The sequence below is a fragment of the Anomaloglossus baeobatrachus genome, chromosome 2 (assembly GCF_048569485.1).
Source record: "Anomaloglossus baeobatrachus isolate aAnoBae1 chromosome 2, aAnoBae1.hap1, whole genome shotgun sequence".
Taxonomy (NCBI): domain Eukaryota; kingdom Metazoa; phylum Chordata; class Amphibia; order Anura; family Aromobatidae; genus Anomaloglossus; species Anomaloglossus baeobatrachus.
In genome coordinates, this window is record NC_134354.1 from 738868726 (window position 1) to 738885472 (window position 16747).

Genomic DNA, 16747 nt, shown 5'->3' on the forward strand with positions numbered 1-16747 from the left:
TTCAGCACATGCAGTACAAGCAGCATAGAAAGCCTGTGCCTTAGCACCCTTGCTTTTTTGCTGCTGTTGTCCAGCCATCTAGGAGTATATAGCCAGGAATAGCGACCGTACAGTGCAGTGTATAGCATACCAGCATAAAGTACAAATGAACACTTCAGCACATGCAATACAAGCAGCCTAGAAAGCCTGTGCCTTAGCACCCTTGCTTTTTGCTGCTGTAGTCTAGCCATCTAAGCATAAAGTACAAATGGCATTAGTGGGGTCAGCACTTCAGGTGCTGCTTACCGCCCGCACACAGGCGGGTGTGTGGTCGCCCGAATCCTGTGACTGGTTGCCCAGAGCTTCTCTCCCTTCTCCAGCCCAGACTGCGTGCAGGAATGGCTGCCGGCGTCTTGTGAAGAGGGGCGGGCCATGGGCGTGCCCCAGACAAGAGCGGGAAACTGGCGTCCCACTGTGTCCAGTGAAGGGGGCTGGAGAATGCAAAGCAGACTCCAGCTCTCGGCGCTGACTTTCTGTACAGCGTCCCGCCCCTCCCCTGACTGGCAGGGCTGGGGGCGGGAACGAAGTGAAAACTAGGCCGCAAAGCCGGGGACTCGAGTAATAAGCGCGGCCGTCCTATGTGCACGGCCAGCGCGGAAGTCCCCGGCGCACCACAAGTCCCAGCCGCGCCACAGTGTAAAACACCCCGCAGCGGCCGGCGCGGCAGTTTCTAACACATAAATTCACTCAGCTAAGCTGCAGTGAATAATAGCACAAGCGCTCCGCGCTGTTGTCCACGGCGCACTAGCACTCCCAGCAATGCTGGTGTGTGTGTGCGCGATGTGTACGGGGACACAGAGTACCTTAATGTAGCAGGGCCCCGTCCCTGACGATACCCAGCTCCATATCCAGCAGGTTCTCCGGGTCTGTGGATGGAGCCCGGTCTCAGTGCCTGGAGACCGGTAAGATCCCACTTCACCCAGAGCCCTGAGGGGGGATGGGGAAGGAAAACAGCATGTGGGCTCCAGCCTCCGTACCCGCAATGGGTACCTCAACCTTAACAAACACCCGACAAAAGTGGGGTGAGAAGGGAGCATGCTGGGGGCCCCATATGGGCCCACTTTTCTTCCAACCGACATAGTCAGCAGCTGCTGCTGACTAAAAACAGTGGAGCTATGCGTGGATGTCTGACCTCCTTCGCACAAAGCATGAAAACTGAAGCAGCCCGTGATCCCACGGGGGGTGTATATGCAGAAGGGGAGGGGCCGTACACTTTTTAGTGTAATACTTTGTGTGGCCTCCGGAGGCAGTAGCTATACACCCAATCGTCTGGGTCTCCCAATGGAGCGCCGAAGAAAATCAACAGTGCGACCATACAATCAAGTATATATATATATATATATATATATATATATATATATATATATATATATATATATATATATATATATATATATATATATATATATATATATATACACTTCGCCACTCAGTGGGGCCAGCACCTCAGGTGCTGCTTACCGACCGCTCACAGCGGTTGTGTGATCACCAGAATCCGTGCCCGGGCCCCCCTGATGTTGTCTCTCCTCTCCAGCGTCAGAAGTGCTGACAGTAATGGCTGCCGGCGTTCTGTGGGGAGGAGGGGGCCGTGGGCGTGCCCTAGAAAGTGCGGGAATCTAGTGCCCCACTGTGCTGAGTGAGGGGGGAGGAGGATACAGAGTATGCTCCAGCCCTCAGTGCTGCCGTCCTGTGCAGCGTCCCGCCCTTCCCCTGACTGGCAGGCCTGTGGGCGGGAATAAGCGAAACTAGGCCGCAAAAGCCGGGGACTAAAGTTATAAGCGCGGCCGGCAAATAAGCACGGCCGGCGCGGTAGTCCCCGGCGCACTAACACACCCAGCAGTGCTGCAGTGTGTATGGCACAAGCGCTCCATGCGCGGTCCCCACGGGGACACAGAGTACCTCACAGTAGCAGGGCCATGTCCCTGATGATACCCGGCTCCTGTCCAGCAAATTCCCCAGGGGCTGCGGAGGGAGCACGGTCCCAGTGCCTGGAGACCGATTAGGATCCCACTTCACCCAGAGCCCATCAAGGGATGGGGAAGGAAAACAGCATGTGGCTCCTGCCTATGTACCCGCAATGGGTACCTCAACCTTAACAACACCGCCGACAAGAGTGGGGTGAGAAGGGAGCATGCTGGGGGCCCTGATATGGGCCCTCTTTTCTTCCATCCGACCTAGTCAGCAGCTGCTGCTGACTAAGATGTGGAGCTATGCGTGGATGTCAGCCTCCTTCGCACAAAGCATAAAAACTGAGGAGCCCGTGATGCACGGGAGGGTGTATAGCAGAGGGGAGGGGTTTACACTTTTGAGTGTAATACTTTGTGTGGCCTCCGGAGCCAGTAGCTATACACCCAATTGTCTGGGTCTCCCAATGGAGCGACAAAGAAATACCTCATCTGTATGACTTCCTTTATTGCAGCGGAGGAAGCTTGGCTGTACGTTACCAGCCATTTTTTTTACCTTGTTTTTCCCCTACTTCCTCAAACGAAGCACAGCAGCACCCCTGTTGATCTCATTGGTGAATTATTTCTTACATCAAAATGGGACAGAGTATCTTCTGAATTGTACAGCGCTGCAGAATATGTTGGCGCTATAATAACATTATTAAAGCTGTAACTGTGCTTGGCCTGATCAGCTAACTCTGTATTTCCAGCCTAAAATCGGAGTGTAACAACGTTCCTGATAAAATATGATACTTACTTTTGCAAATGGCCATTGAGTAACTCGAAGACCATATTGTCACTTTGTTTAGCAAACTGGAGCGCGTTGCTCTGGTGCTTTGTCAGAACATTGCAATCAGCGCCATGTTCAATCAGGAGTCGCACAGTATCAACATTTCCTTTTTTACAAGCCTGAAGAAAAGAGGAGAATTACATGGCGTTATATCTGGATTCTCTGAACTTTGACGCCAAGCCTCGTGTAGCCTCCTCACCGTTACACTTTTTCACCTGGAGTTTCTGCAGTGTTCACAAGGTGCAAGACAAGAAAACAAGATCTTTACTCAGAACTCTCAATTCTGAGTGTCAATTTAAAAGGGATTATTCTCCTTCATTAAATGGTAATCCCTGGCTGCAGGCTATTATAAAGAATCAAAAATCATGCTATAATCACCACTCCCAGGTCCACTGTCGCATCTCGCTGCTGTTCCCTGTGTCTGGTTATGGCGCTAACGACATGTCAATAGCCAATCAGCGAGCTCAATCGGCTGTGAGCTACATGGGAACGCCCGCTCAGACGCGGAGCTCACAGATTGAGGTGATGTTAGGGCTGCAGCAAGATACCAGGAGCTCTCCGCTGGACCTGGGGAAGGTGAGTATAGAGCGGTTGAGCCTTTATAAATAGCCTGTAGTTGAGGGAGGAACGGTTCATTAAAAAGGGAACAATCCCTTTAACCCACAGCCAAGTGGTTGTGCCAAGCTATAAATGTATTGAGACATTTGCAGGCTTTATGGCACAATAAGAGTTAAGAAAAGATGACCCAGAATTGTCCACATCTCATTAGGGAATACAAGCATGTACTAAAGAACCAACAGATTAGCGGAAATAAAAATAAATAATCTGATGAAGATATACCAATGTTTAGGCTATGTACCCCCATGGGACTCTGTACCCGAGGATATATCCGCAGGTACGACCGCAGGTAAACCTGCGGACATTCGTGCGACTTACCTGCGGAAGTCATGGCCTCTATCTCCATAATGGAGAGCTGGGATTTCCGCAGGTAATTTCACAGGAATAATTGACATGCAATTACGTGCGACTGTGGGACATCCGCAGCATATTCCACAGCTGCACATAGCGCAGCATGGGCACAGACACTCCCCAAAATCCCATAGGATAACATGGGAAGTGTCTGTACTCGCTAAAACCTGCAGATTTATCTAGAAAATGCAGAGTTTTTTTGCCGCAAATTCCCCGGGTACAGAATCCCGTTTGGGCACATAGCCTTAAATTGGGAAAAGCTGACGTCCGTAATAAAAACAAAACAAAGAAAAGAAAAGGAAAGAAAAAAAAAAAAAAAAGACCCCTGGCTCGCTCTATGTAAAAAAGAGAATTTTGTTTACTTACCGTAAATTCTTTTTCTTATAGTTCCGTATTGGGAGACCCGGACCTTGGGTGTTTAGCTTCTGCCTCCGGAGGACACACAAAGTACTACACCTAAAAGTGTAGCTCCTCCCTCTGAGCTTATACACCCCCTGGTGAGCCAGTCCCAGCCAGTTTAGTGCAAAAGCTGAAGGAGAATTGCCACCCACAAGTAGAACAGAGCAAGAGCCGGAACAACCGGAAACTCTGTCTACGACAACAGCCGGTGATAACACGCGGAACAAGAAAATTGCCAACAGGCAACAGGGAAGGTGCTGGGTCTCCCAATACGGAACTATACGAAAAAGAATTTACGGTAAGTAAACAAAATTCTCTTTTTCTTTATCGTTCCTTTGGGAGACCCAGACCTTGGGACATTCCAAAGCAGTCCCTGGGTGGGAAATAAACAGAAAAACTAAGAAGTAGGAAGAACCTAACTTCACAAATGGGCGACAGCCGCCTGAAGGATGCGTCTGCCCAAGCTCCCATCTGCCGAAGCATGAGCATGCACTTGGTAGTGCTTCAAGAAGGTATGCAGGCTAGTCCAAGTGGCAGCCTGACAGACTTGTTGAGCCGTAGCCTGGTGCCTAAAAGCCCAAGAGGCACCGACAGCTCTGGTCGAGTGTGCCTTGATTCCCGGCGGGGGAGGCACCCGAGTACTCTGGTAGGCGTCCGAAATGGTCGATCTAATCCAACGGGCTAAGGTCGGCTTAGAAGCAGGGACGCCCTTGCGCCGACCTGTGGTTAGCACAAAAAGAGAGGTGCACCTCCTGAGCGCAGCGGTGCGAGACACATAGATCCGGAGAGCACGCACCAGATCCAGAGTATGCAGCGCTTTTTCAAAGCGATGAACAGGGGCCGGACAAAAGGAAGGTAAGGTAATGTCCTGGTTAAGGTGGAAGGGAGAGACCACCTTAGGAAGAAAGTCCGGAGTCGGATGGAGAACCACCTTGTCTTGATGAAAAACTAAAAAAGGTGACTCCGAAGAGAGCGCAGCCAAATCAGAGACTCTCCTGAGAGAAGTTATGGCAACCAGAAAGGCCACTTTCTGAGAAAGACGATACAAAGAAACCTCCCTAAGAGGCTCAAAAGGGGGTTTCTGCAATACCGTGAGGACCAAGTTAAGGTCCCAGGGATCCAAGGGCCGCCGATAAGGCGGAATGATGTGAGACGCGCCTTGCATGAAGGTGCGGACCTGAGCCAGCCGAGCGAGACGCCGCTGAAACAGAACTGACAGAGCTGAGACTTGTCCCTTGAGAGAGTTGAGGGACAGTCCTAGCTGCAGACCGGACTGTAGAAAAGACAGAAGGGTCGGCAAAGAGAATGGCCAAGGAGGATGGCCGGTAGAGTGACAGCAGGACAGGAAAATTTTCCAAGTCCTGTGATAGATCTTAGCGGAGGAAGACTTACGGGCCCGAGTCATAGTGGAGATGACTTCAGGAGGAATACCAGAAGCCGTCAAAATCCAGGACTCAAGAGCCACGCCGTCAATTTGAGGGCCGCAGAATTCGGGAGGAAAAACGGACCTTGCGAGAGTAGGTCTGGACGGTCCGGGAGATGCCACGGCATCTCTACGGACAGTTGGAGCAGGTCCGGATACCAAGCTCGCCTGGGCCAGTCCGGTGCAATGAGGATGACTCGACGGCCCTCCATTCTGATCTTGCGCAGGACTCTGGGCAAGAGAACTAGAGGGGGAAACACGTAGGACAGACGAAACTGGGACCAGTCTTGAACCAGAGCGTCCGCGGCGAAGGCCTGAGGATCGTGGGAGCGAGCCACATAAACCGGAACTTTGTTGTTGTGACGGGATGCCATTAGGTCCACGTCCGGAGTGCCCCATTTGCGGGAGATTGACTGAAACACTGCCGGGTGCAGGGACCACTCACCACCGTCCACGCTTTGACGGCTGAGATAATCTGCCTCCCAGTTTTCCACGCCTGGGATGTGGACTGCGGATATGGTGGACTTGAAGGATGCGTTGTACCTCCATCATTGCCAGTCGGCTGCATGTCCCGCCTTGGTGATTGATGTAGTCAACCGCTGTCGCGTTGTCTGACTGGACTCGAATGTGCCTGCCCGCCAACAGGTGGTGAAAAGCTAGGAGAGCTAGAAGCACGGCTCTGGTTTCCAGCACATTGATTGAAAGGGCTGACTCGGACGGAGTCCAAGTGCCCTGCGCTCTGTGGTGGAGACATACCGCTCCCCAGCCGGATAGACTGGCATCCGTGGTGAGAATCACCCAGGACGGGGCCAGGAAGGAGCGCCCTTGGGACAGGGAGAGGGGCCGAAGCCACCACTGAAGAGAGCTCCTGGTCCGTGGCGACAGAGCCACTAACCTGTGTAAGGAGGAAGGCCGCTTGTCCCAACAGCGGAGAATGTCCAGCTGCAGGGGGCGCAGATGGAACTGGGCAAAGGGAACAGCCTCCATGGACGCCACCATTTGACCCAGCACCTGCATCAGACGCCTGAGGGTATAAAGGCGGGGCCTCAGCAGAGAGCGCACCGCTAGCTGGAGTGACTGCTGTTTGATTAAGGGCAACTTCACAAGTGCCGGCAAGGTCTCGAACTGCATCCCTAGGTACGTGAGACTCTGGGTCGGAGTCAGAGTGGATTTGGGAAGATTGACAAGCCACCCGAATTGGGCTAGAGTGGCGAGAGTGAGCGAGACACTCCGCTGACAGTCTGCGCTGGATGGAGCCTTGACTAGAAGGTCGTCCAGGTAAGGGAGCACTGCCTACCCCTGGAGGTGCAGAACCGCAATCACTGCTGCCATGACCTTTGTGAATACCCGAGGGGCCGTGGCTAACCCGAAGGGGAGAGCCACGAATTGGAAATGATCCTCTCCTATTGCAAAACGTAACCAACGCTGGTGTGAAACTGCAATTGGCACATGTAGATAGGCATATCTGATGTCGATGGACGCCAGGAAATCCCCTTGGGTCATTGAGGCAATGACTGATCGCAGAGACTCCATGGAAAATGCCGCACCCGAACATGCTTGTTGAGAAGCTTGAGATCCAGAATGGGCCGGAAGGTACCGTCCTTTTTGGCAACTAGGAAGAGGTTTGAGTAAAAACCTCTGAACCGTTCCCGAGTGGGAACTGGTACAATTACTCCGTTTGCCTGCAAGGATGCCCCGGCCTGAGCGAAGGCGGCGGCCTTGGAGCAGGGGGGAGTTGAGAGAAAAAAATCTGTTTGGCGGGCTGGAAGAGAATTCTATCCTGTAGCCGTGAGATATGATATCTCTCACCCACTGATCGGAGACTTGTTTTAACCAAGCGTCGCCAAAGTGGGAGAGCCTGCCACCGACTAAGGACGTTGCGGGAGCGGGCAGAGAGTCACGAGGAGGCTGCCTTAGTGGCAGAACCTCCTGCGGTCTTCTGCGGACGCGCTTTTGGGTGCCATATGGATTTCTGGTCCTTAGCTGAGTTAGCGGACGAGGCGGAGGGCTTAGAGGACGACCAGTTGGAGGAACGAAAGGAACGAAACCTCGACTGATTCCTACCCTGGGCGGGTTTCCTGGTCTTGGTTTGTGGCATGGAAGTACTCTTCCCGCCAGTAGCTTCCTTAATAATTTCATCCAGCTGTTCACCGAACAGCCGGGAACCAGCAAAAAGGAGCCCAGCAAGGTACTTCTTTGAAGAAGCATCTGCCTTCCACTCTCGAAGCCACAAGATCCTGCGGATAACGAGGGAATTAGCCGAAGCCACCGCAGTGCGGTGAGAAGCCTCCAGCATGGCAGACATGGCATAGGATGAAAAAGCTGAAGCTTGGGAAGTTAAGGCAACCATCTCAGGCATAGATTCCTTGGTGAGGGAATGCATCTCCTCTAGAGAAGCAGAGATGGCTTTGAGAGCCCACACTGCTGCAAACGTCGGGGAAAACGCGGCCCCCGCCGCTTCATACACAGATCTGGCCAGAAGGTCAATCTGACGATCAGTGGAATCCTTAAGTGAGGTGCCGTCAGCCACCGACACAACGGTCCGGGCTGAGAGCCTAGACACCGGGGGGTCTACCTTTGGGGAGTGAGACCACTCCTTGACCACCTCAGGTGGAAAGGGAAAAAACGGTCATCAGAACCACGCTTTGGGAAGCGTTTGTCAGGACAGGCCCTGGGTTTGGTCACAGCGGTCTGAAAACTGGAGTGGTTAAAGAACACACTCTTTACTCTCTTAGGCGAGGTAAACTGGTGCTTTTCTGCCAGAGAGGGTTGCTCCTCTGATACTGGCGGATTGAGATCCAGCACAGAATTAATAGAAGCAATCAAGTCACTAAGATCTGAGTCACCCTCGAGATCGATGGGGTACATGGAGTTAGTCTCCGAGCCCCCCGTAAGGGCATCCTCCTCATCTTGCGAGTCAGCTCTTGAATCAGAGCCGCAGGATGAGGAGGGAGAGGAAACCCTGCGCCTTCTCTTAGGACGACGGGGTCTGGGACCGGATGATGAATCCTCTGTGAGCTCCGATGGACGGAGGTCAGAGGATAGGGATCCTAAAGGACCCTTAGCAAGAGCATTAGAGGCACCCTGTGAGGAGGGCTGATGCATATTCATCAAAGTCCTGGACAAAAGTCCCATGGACTCAGCAAATGACTGGGATATAGACCTAGAGAAGGACTCTACCCAGGCCGGGGGTTCAGCCACAGGTGCAGAGGCAGCCGGAGAGACCACTGGGGGTGAGACTCCAGGCTGTGGCACCGCCAAGTAAGAGCAGACATCACAATGTGGATAGGTGCTCGGCTCAGGCAGCAGGAGCTTACATGCAGCGCATACAGTATAAAGCTTTGGAGCCTTGCTCCTCGTGTCAGACATGCTGCTGGAGAGGGGGCTCTGCAAAAGAATGAACCCCAGGGAGAATATACAGAGGTCCACAACCAGAGACCGGCTGTGGCTTACCAGACCGCTGGAAGCGGTGTTGTGTGCCCTCCAGATCCCGAAGCCCGGACCCCCAATGCACAGCACCTCAGCAGGGATGCAGAGTGCAGAAAAGCCCAGCACAGAGTGAACTCTGCCTAAGAAAATGGCCGCCGGAGCGAAGAGAGGGGGCGGGACTTGGGGGCGTTCCTGTAGGAAAGCGGGAACTGGAGGGCCATAGAGACCTGCAGGGGAGGAGACACGCCCCAGCAGTGGGGAGTGTCCCTCCCCTGTGCAGGACGGCCGCCGGGAGGAGCCGTGCCTGTCCCTCTGCATGAGTGACATGCGAGGGTAGTTAACAGAAACTAGGCCTCCGGCAAAGCCGGGGCCTAAATTTAAGCGGCGAGGCCGACGCGCAGGCACCATCGGCGCGGTCTCGGGCGAAAGCTAGAGAACCCGCCGGAAATGCCACAATAAATACATTCAGCATACTCTCCCCATACAATAAAGAACAGGGACCCCCAACATATAAACGTCTCAGGTACTTAGCTGCTGAGACGCAGGGCCAGGTCCCTGGGGATGAGTGCTCCGGTCCAGCAGAATCCTCAAGGGGCTGTGGATGGAGACCGGTCTCCTGCCAGGCATGGAGACCGTGCTGGCTCCCACTTCAAGCCAGAGCCCAGGAGGGATGGTGAAGGAGCACGGCATGTAAGGCTCCAGCCTTGGAAATCAACCTTACAACACCGCCGACACAGTGGGGTGAGAAGGGACATGCCGGGGGTCCAGACGTGGACCCGCACTTCTTCAATCTCTTCCAAAAAAGGAAAAAAATCATGAGAATGCATGTGTGGATGTATGCCTCCTGAACACAAAGCGATAAACTGGCTGGGACTGGCTCACCAGAGGGTGTATAAGTTCAGAGGGAGGAGCTACACTTTTAAGTGTAGTACTTTGTGTGTCCTCCGGAGGCAGACGCTAAACACCCAAGGTCTGGGTCTCCCAAAGGAACGATAAAGAAAAGGCTACAATAGGAATATAGATGATGCTTTCCTAGATATAAGCCCGCTTTGTTATGAATATGTTACATAAAGGCCCGAGTGGTGATAGGAGCATAAACATGGAAGGACAACACCAGGGTCACAAGAGAAGTCTCAAAATACCTTCATTAGAGCGGTTTCCCCAGTCGCTTGCTGCATATTCACAAAGGCGCCAGCTTCCAACAGCAGAGCCACTGTAGTCAGGTAATTCTACAGGGAGAAATGGAGGACACATGAAGTTTTCCGTTACATTATGACCCCTACAGCGGGCTTTGCTCTGACGACACAGCTGCCCTACGTGAGAACAATCTTCAGTGGACGCATACACAGTATGAGGGCTGTTTTCCACTTGCGTACAGCTTGTGATGCGAGAGCATCAGAAGCAATATGCTAATGACCCTCTACCGCGAGCGTCAGCCGAGGGTCATGTGACTGATGCGATCTTGTGCTCATATCACAGGTGTGGAGAAGAGGGAGGGAGCACTTTCTCCCCATCTCCTCTGCTGTCTGTCTCTGCCTATATTGCACTGTGGTCGGATGACATGTGAGTGCAGTGCGATGTTTCACGTGCTCCCATAGGCTTGTATAGGGGTGCGTGAGCAGAGACTCGCTGCAAAACGCAGCATACTGTGATTGCACCGACAGCACAATTCGTGTCGGAGAAAAATAATCAAGAGGACACTGCCTCATTGATTAACAGTGGCGAGGGTGCAAACCGATGTTTTATCGGATCGCACATGAAAATCGCAAGTGGAAAAGAGCCCTAATGCAGATAAAAGCTTCGCATGGAGCAGCTCCTGCATTAATGCATCATCGTTAAAGGGAACCTGTCACCAGATTTGGGGAGTATAACCTGCGGCCACCTCCAGTGAGCTCTTATATATATTTTATTCTAGAATACAATATATAAGAGCCCAGGACGCGCTGTAGAATGCAAGAATCACTTTTAGAATACTCACCTAGGGTACGGTCCGGTCCGATGGGCGTCGCTGGTCTCCAATCCAGCGCCTCCTCTCTGCAGCGAACGCCGTTCTCCTTCTACCCAGCATGGATGAGGTGTCCTACATCATCCATAAAGGCCGACATTGCGCTCCTGTGCAGGCGCACTTTGATCTGCCCTGCTGAGTGCAGATCAGATCAAAGTACTATAATGCGCAGGTGCAAGGAAACGGTAAAGACCTCCCGTGCATGTGCACAACAATACTTTGGTCTGCCCTCACCAGGGCAGATCAAAGTGCGCCTGGGCAGGACCTCAATGCCGGCGAGTGTGGATGACGTAGGATCCGTTATCTACATGGGCCTCAGAAGGAGGACGTCGATCACTGCAGGGAGGAGGGGCTGAACCGAGAGCAGCGACACCCATCGGACTGGACTGCCCCCTAAGTGAGTATTATAAAAGTGTTTTTTACGTTCTACACAGCGGCCTGGGCTCTAAAGGGTGCTTTACACGCTGCGACATTGCTAGCGATCTCATTAGCGATCTAACACGCCAGATCGCACATACGATTTGCAGAGATCGCACATGAGACCGGCGCTATAAAAATGACCTATGTGCGATCTCGGCCAATCTTATCTGTGATCTGGCGTGTCATATCGCTAAAGAGATTGCTAGCGATGTCGCAACGTGTAAAGCCCCCTTTATATACAGTATTCTGGAATGCCGTATATAAGAGCTCACTGGTGGTGGCTGCAGCTAATAGTTGCACAGTCTGGTGACAAGGTTCCCTTTAAACTGGTGTACAGGACAAACCATACACACTTTTTCAGTTGCGTGAATTAGGGCGGTTGTGCCATTCCTCTGTTTGGCGTTGATCTTCGCTCCCTTCTTTATCAGAAGCCTCAGAATGTCGTCCTGTCCTGCAGCCGCAGCCATCATGACTAGAGTCATACCGCTTGAATCCTGCAATGGAAAAAGCAACCGGAAATATTAGGAAGAAGGGAATTTTGTTTACTTACCGTAAATTCCTTTTCTTCTAGCTCCAATTGGGAGACCCAGACAATTGGGTGTATAGGCTATGCCTCCGGAGGCCGCACAAAGTATTACACTAAAAGTGTAAAGCCCCTCCCCTTCTGCCTATACACCCCCCGTGCTCCCACGGGCTCCTCAGTTTTGGTGCAAAAGCAAGAAGGAGGAAAAAAAAAAAATTATAAACTGGTTTAAAGTAAATTCAATCCGAAGGAATATCGGAGAACTGAAACCATTCAACATGAACAACATGTGTACACAAAAAAACAGGGGCGGGTGCTGGGTCTCCCAATTGGAGCTAGAAGAAAAAGGAATTTACGGTAAGTAAACAAAATTCCCTTCTTCTTTGTCGCTCCATTGGGAGACCCAGACAATTGGGACGTCCAAAAGCAGTCCCTGGGTGGGTAAAATAATACCTCGTAATAGAGCCGTAAAACGGCCCCTTCCTACAGGTGGGCAACCGCCGCCTGAAGGACTCGTCTACCTAGGCTGGCATCCGCCGAAGCATAGGTATGCACCTGATAGTGTTTCGTGAAAGTGTTCAGGCTCGACCAGGTAGCCGCCTGACACACCTGCTGAGCCGTAGCCTGGTGCCTCAAAGCCCAGGACGCGCCCACGGCTCTGGTAGAATGGGCCTTCAGCCCTGAGGGAACCGGAAGCCCAGCAGAACGGTAAGCTTCGAGAATTGGCTCCTTGATCCACCGAGCCAGGGTTGATTTGGAAGCCTGTGACCCTTTACGCTGGCCAGCGACAAGGACAAAGAGTGCATCCGAGCGGCGCAGGGGCGCCGTACGAGAAATGTAGAGTCTGAGTGCTCTCACCAGATCTAACAAGTGCAAATCCTTTTCACATTGGTGAACTGGATGAGGACAAAAAGAGGGTAAGGAGATTGTAATACTTATATATGTTTTGAGGATTTCGATAGCGTAGGGCAATGACAATCAGAGACGAGTTCTTGGTACAAGATATTTTATAATATGTAACCACGGTAGATACACAACGGAAAACACAGCGGTACAAATACACAAATACCTTCCCGAAACGGAGCGAAGGGAATTCCCGGGGCCACGCACCGGACTCCCCCAGGGAGACCACCAGAGCGAACCACTATACAGGGACTGTCCGGCAATCACCCCGGAAGGCCTAAATGCGCAGCAGCCGGGACACAAGGGGCAAGCGGTAAAAGTCCAGGAGTGTCCGTACGGGATGATTGTCCAGAGTGGTTACGAACCAGAGAGAACCGGGCAGAGTGCTGACCGAAGATGGCAGAAGGAATCCGGGCACAGCTTTGAGAAACCGGGTAAGGTCCAGAGTCGGTCGGTCGGTAGTCTTTAAGAGGATCCAAAGGTAATCAGGATTAGCAGCAGCAAAGCAGGAGCACACAGCAAGCAGTATACTCAGGCACTGGACTAGGCTTAGAGGCGGCCTTTTAAGCAGCTGGACAGGAAGTAGGGCAACAGAACAGTAAACTCCATGTTAACCGAGGGCAAGCTCATTCAAAAGAGAACTGGAAAACCTGGAAACCTGACAGAGATATCCTGATTGAGATGAAAGGGGGATACCACCTTAGGGAGAAATTCCGGAACCGGACGCAGAACCACCTTGTCCTGGTGAAATACCAGGAAAGGGGCTTTGCACGACAACGCTGCTAGCTCAGACACTCTCCGAAGAGAAGTGACTGCTACTAGGAAAACCACTTTCTGCGAAAGGCGTGAGAGAGAAATATCCCTCATTGGCTCGAATGGTGGTTTCTGAAGAACCATCAGCACCCTGTTCAGATCCCAGGGTTCTAACGGCCGCTTGTAAGGAGGAACGATGTGACAAACCCCCTGCAGGAACGTGCGTACCTGTGGAAGTCTGGCTAGGCGCTTCTGGAAAAACACAGAGCGCGCTGAGACTTGTCCCTTAAGGGAGCCGAGCGACAAACCCTTTTCCAGTCCAGATTGAAGGAAGGACAGAAAAGTGGGCAAGGCAAAAGGCCAGGGAGAAAAACCCTGAGCAGAGCACCACGACAGGAAAATTTTCCACGTCCTGTGGTAGATCTTGGCGGACGTTGGTTTCCTAGCCTGTCTCATAGTGGCAATGACCTCTTGAGATAATCCTGAAGACGCTAGGATCCAGGACTCAATGGCCACACAGTCAGGTTGAGGGCCGCAGAATTCAGATGGAAAAACGGCCCTTGAGACAGCAAGTCTGGTCGGTCTGGTAGTGCCCACGGTTGGCCGACCGTGAGATGCCACAGATCCGGGTACCACGACCTCCTCGGCCAGTCTGGAGCGACGAGGATGACGCGGCGGCAGTCGGCCCTGATCTTGCGTAACACTCTGGGCAACAGTGCCAGCGGAGGAAACACATAAGGGAGCTGAAACTGCGACCAATCCTGAACTAAGGCGTCTGCCGCCATAGCTCTGGGATCTTGAGACCGTGCCATGAACGTCGGTACCTTGTTGTTGTGCCGGGACGCCATGAGGTCGACGTCCGGCACCCCCCCAGCGGCAACAGATCTCCTGAAACACGTCCGGGTGAAGGGACCATTCCCCTGCGTCCATGCCCTGGCGACTGAGATAATCTGCTTCCCAGTTTTCCACGCCTGGGATGTGAACTGCAGAGATGGTGGAGGCCGTGGCTTCCACCCACATCAAAATCCGCCGGACTTCCTGGAAGGCTTGCCGACTGCGTGTGCCGCCTTGGTGGTTGATGTATGCCACCGCTGTGGAATTGTCCGACTGAATTCGGATCTGCTTGCCTTCCAGCCACTGCTGGAACGCTTTCAGGGCAAGATACACTGCCCGTATTTCCAGAACATTGATCTGAAGTGAGGACTCTTGCTGGGTCCACGTACCCTGAGCCCTGTGGTGGAGAAAAACCGCTCCCCACCCTGACAGACTCGCGTCCGTCGTGACCACCTCCCAGGATGGGGGTAGGAAGGATTTCCCCTTCGATAATGAAGTGAGAAGAAGCCACCACCGAAGGGAGGCTTTGGCTGCCTGAGAAAGGGAGACGTTCCTGTCGAGGGACGTCGACTTCCCGTCCCATTTGCGTAGGATGTCTCATTGAAGAGGACGCAGGTGAAACTGCGCGAAAGGGACTGCCTCCATTGCTGCCACCATCTTCCCCAGGAAGTGCATGAGGCGCCTCAAGGGGTGTGCCTGACCTTGAAGGAGAGATTGCACCCCTTTCTGTAGTGAACGCTGCTTGATCAGCGGAAGCTTCACTATCGCTGAGAGGGTATGAAACTCCATGCCAAGATATGTCAGCGATTGGGCCGGTGTCAGATTTGACTTTGGAAAATTGATGATCCACCCGAAACTCTGGAGAGTCTCCAGAGTAGCGTCGAGGCTGTGTTGGCATGCCTCTTGAGAGGGTGCCTTGATCAGCAGATCGTCCAAGTAAGGGATCACCGAGTGACCCTGAGAGTGGAGGACCGCTACTACAGTAGCCATAACCTTGGTGAAAACCCGTGGGGCTGTTGCCAGGCCGAACAGCAGTGCCACGAACTGCAGGTGTTCGTCTCCTATGGCGAAGCGCAAGAAGCGCTGGTGCTCTGGAGCAATCGGTACGTGGAGATAAGCATCTTTGATATCGATCGATGCAAGGAAATCTCCTTGGGACATTGAGGCGATGACGGAGCGGAGGGATTCCATCCGGAACCGCCTGGTCTTTACGTGTTTGTTGAGCAGTTTCAGGTCCAGGACAGGACGGAAAGACCCGTCCTTCTTTGGGACCACAAACAGGTTGGAGTAAAAACCGTGACCCTGTTGCTGAAGAGGAACAGGGACCACCACTCCTTCTGCCTTCAGAGTGCCCAGCGCCTGCAGAAGAGCCTCGGCTCGCTCGGGAGGCGGGGATGACCTGAAGAATCGAGTCGGGGGACGAGAGGTGAACTCTATCTTGTAACCGTGAGACAGAATGTCTCTCACCCAACGGTCTTTTACCCGTGGCAGCCAGGTGTCGCAAAAGCGGGAGAGCCTGCCACCGACCGAGGATGCGGATTGAGGAGGCCGAAAGTCATGAGGAAGCCGCTTTGGTAGCGGCACCTCCGGTGGTCTTTTTAGGACGTGACTTAGACCGCCATGAATCAGAGTTCCTTTGATCTTTCTGAGGCCTTTTGGACGAGGAGAATTGGGACCTGCCCGCGCCCCGAAAGGACCGAAACCTCGACTGCCCCCTCCTCTGTTGGGGTATGTTCGGTTTGGGCTGGGGTAAGGATGTATCCTTTCCCTTGGATTGTTTGAGGATTTCATCCAAACGCTCGCCAAACAATCGGTCGCCAGAAATTGGCAAACTGGTTAAGCGCTTTTTGGAAGCAGAATCTCCCTTCCATTCCCGTAGCCACAAGGCCCTGCGGAGTACCACCGAATTGGCGGATGCAACCGCCGTACGGCTCGCAGAGTCCAGGACAGCATTAATAGCGTAAGACGCAAATGCCGACGTCTGAGAGGTTATGGACGCCACCTGCGGCGCGGACGTGCGTGTGGCTGCGTCAATTTGCGCTTGACCTGCTGAGATAGCTTGTAGCGCCCATACGGCTGCGAATGCTGGGGCAAAAGAAGCGCCGATAGCTTCATAGATGGATTTCAACCAGAGCTCCATCTGCCTGTCAGTGGCATCTTTGAGTGAAGCCCCATCTTCCACTGCAAGTATGGATCTAGCCGCCAGTCTGGAGATTGGAGGATCCACCTTGGGACACTGAGTCCAACCTTTGACCACGTCAGGGGGAAAGGGATAACGTGTATCCTTAAGGCGCTTAGAAAAGCGCTTATCTGGACA

General features: G+C 52.8%; 1 protein-coding gene across 2 annotated transcripts in view; it reads right to left on the minus strand.

The window, feature by feature from the left end:
* MPHOSPH8 (M-phase phosphoprotein 8) overlaps positions 1-16747 on the minus strand; it is a 150332-nt gene that overhangs the window by 66200 nt on the left and 67385 nt on the right. For both annotated transcript variants that reach the window (XM_075337410.1, XM_075337409.1), the window contains exons 8-10: positions 11771-11911; positions 10135-10221; positions 2740-2891 (exon numbers count right to left, since the gene is read on the minus strand). In XM_075337410.1, the coding sequence (XP_075193525.1) occupies positions 2740-2891; positions 10135-10221; positions 11771-11911 (380 nt within the window). The remainder of the gene's footprint in view (positions 1-2739; positions 2892-10134; positions 10222-11770; positions 11912-16747) is intronic.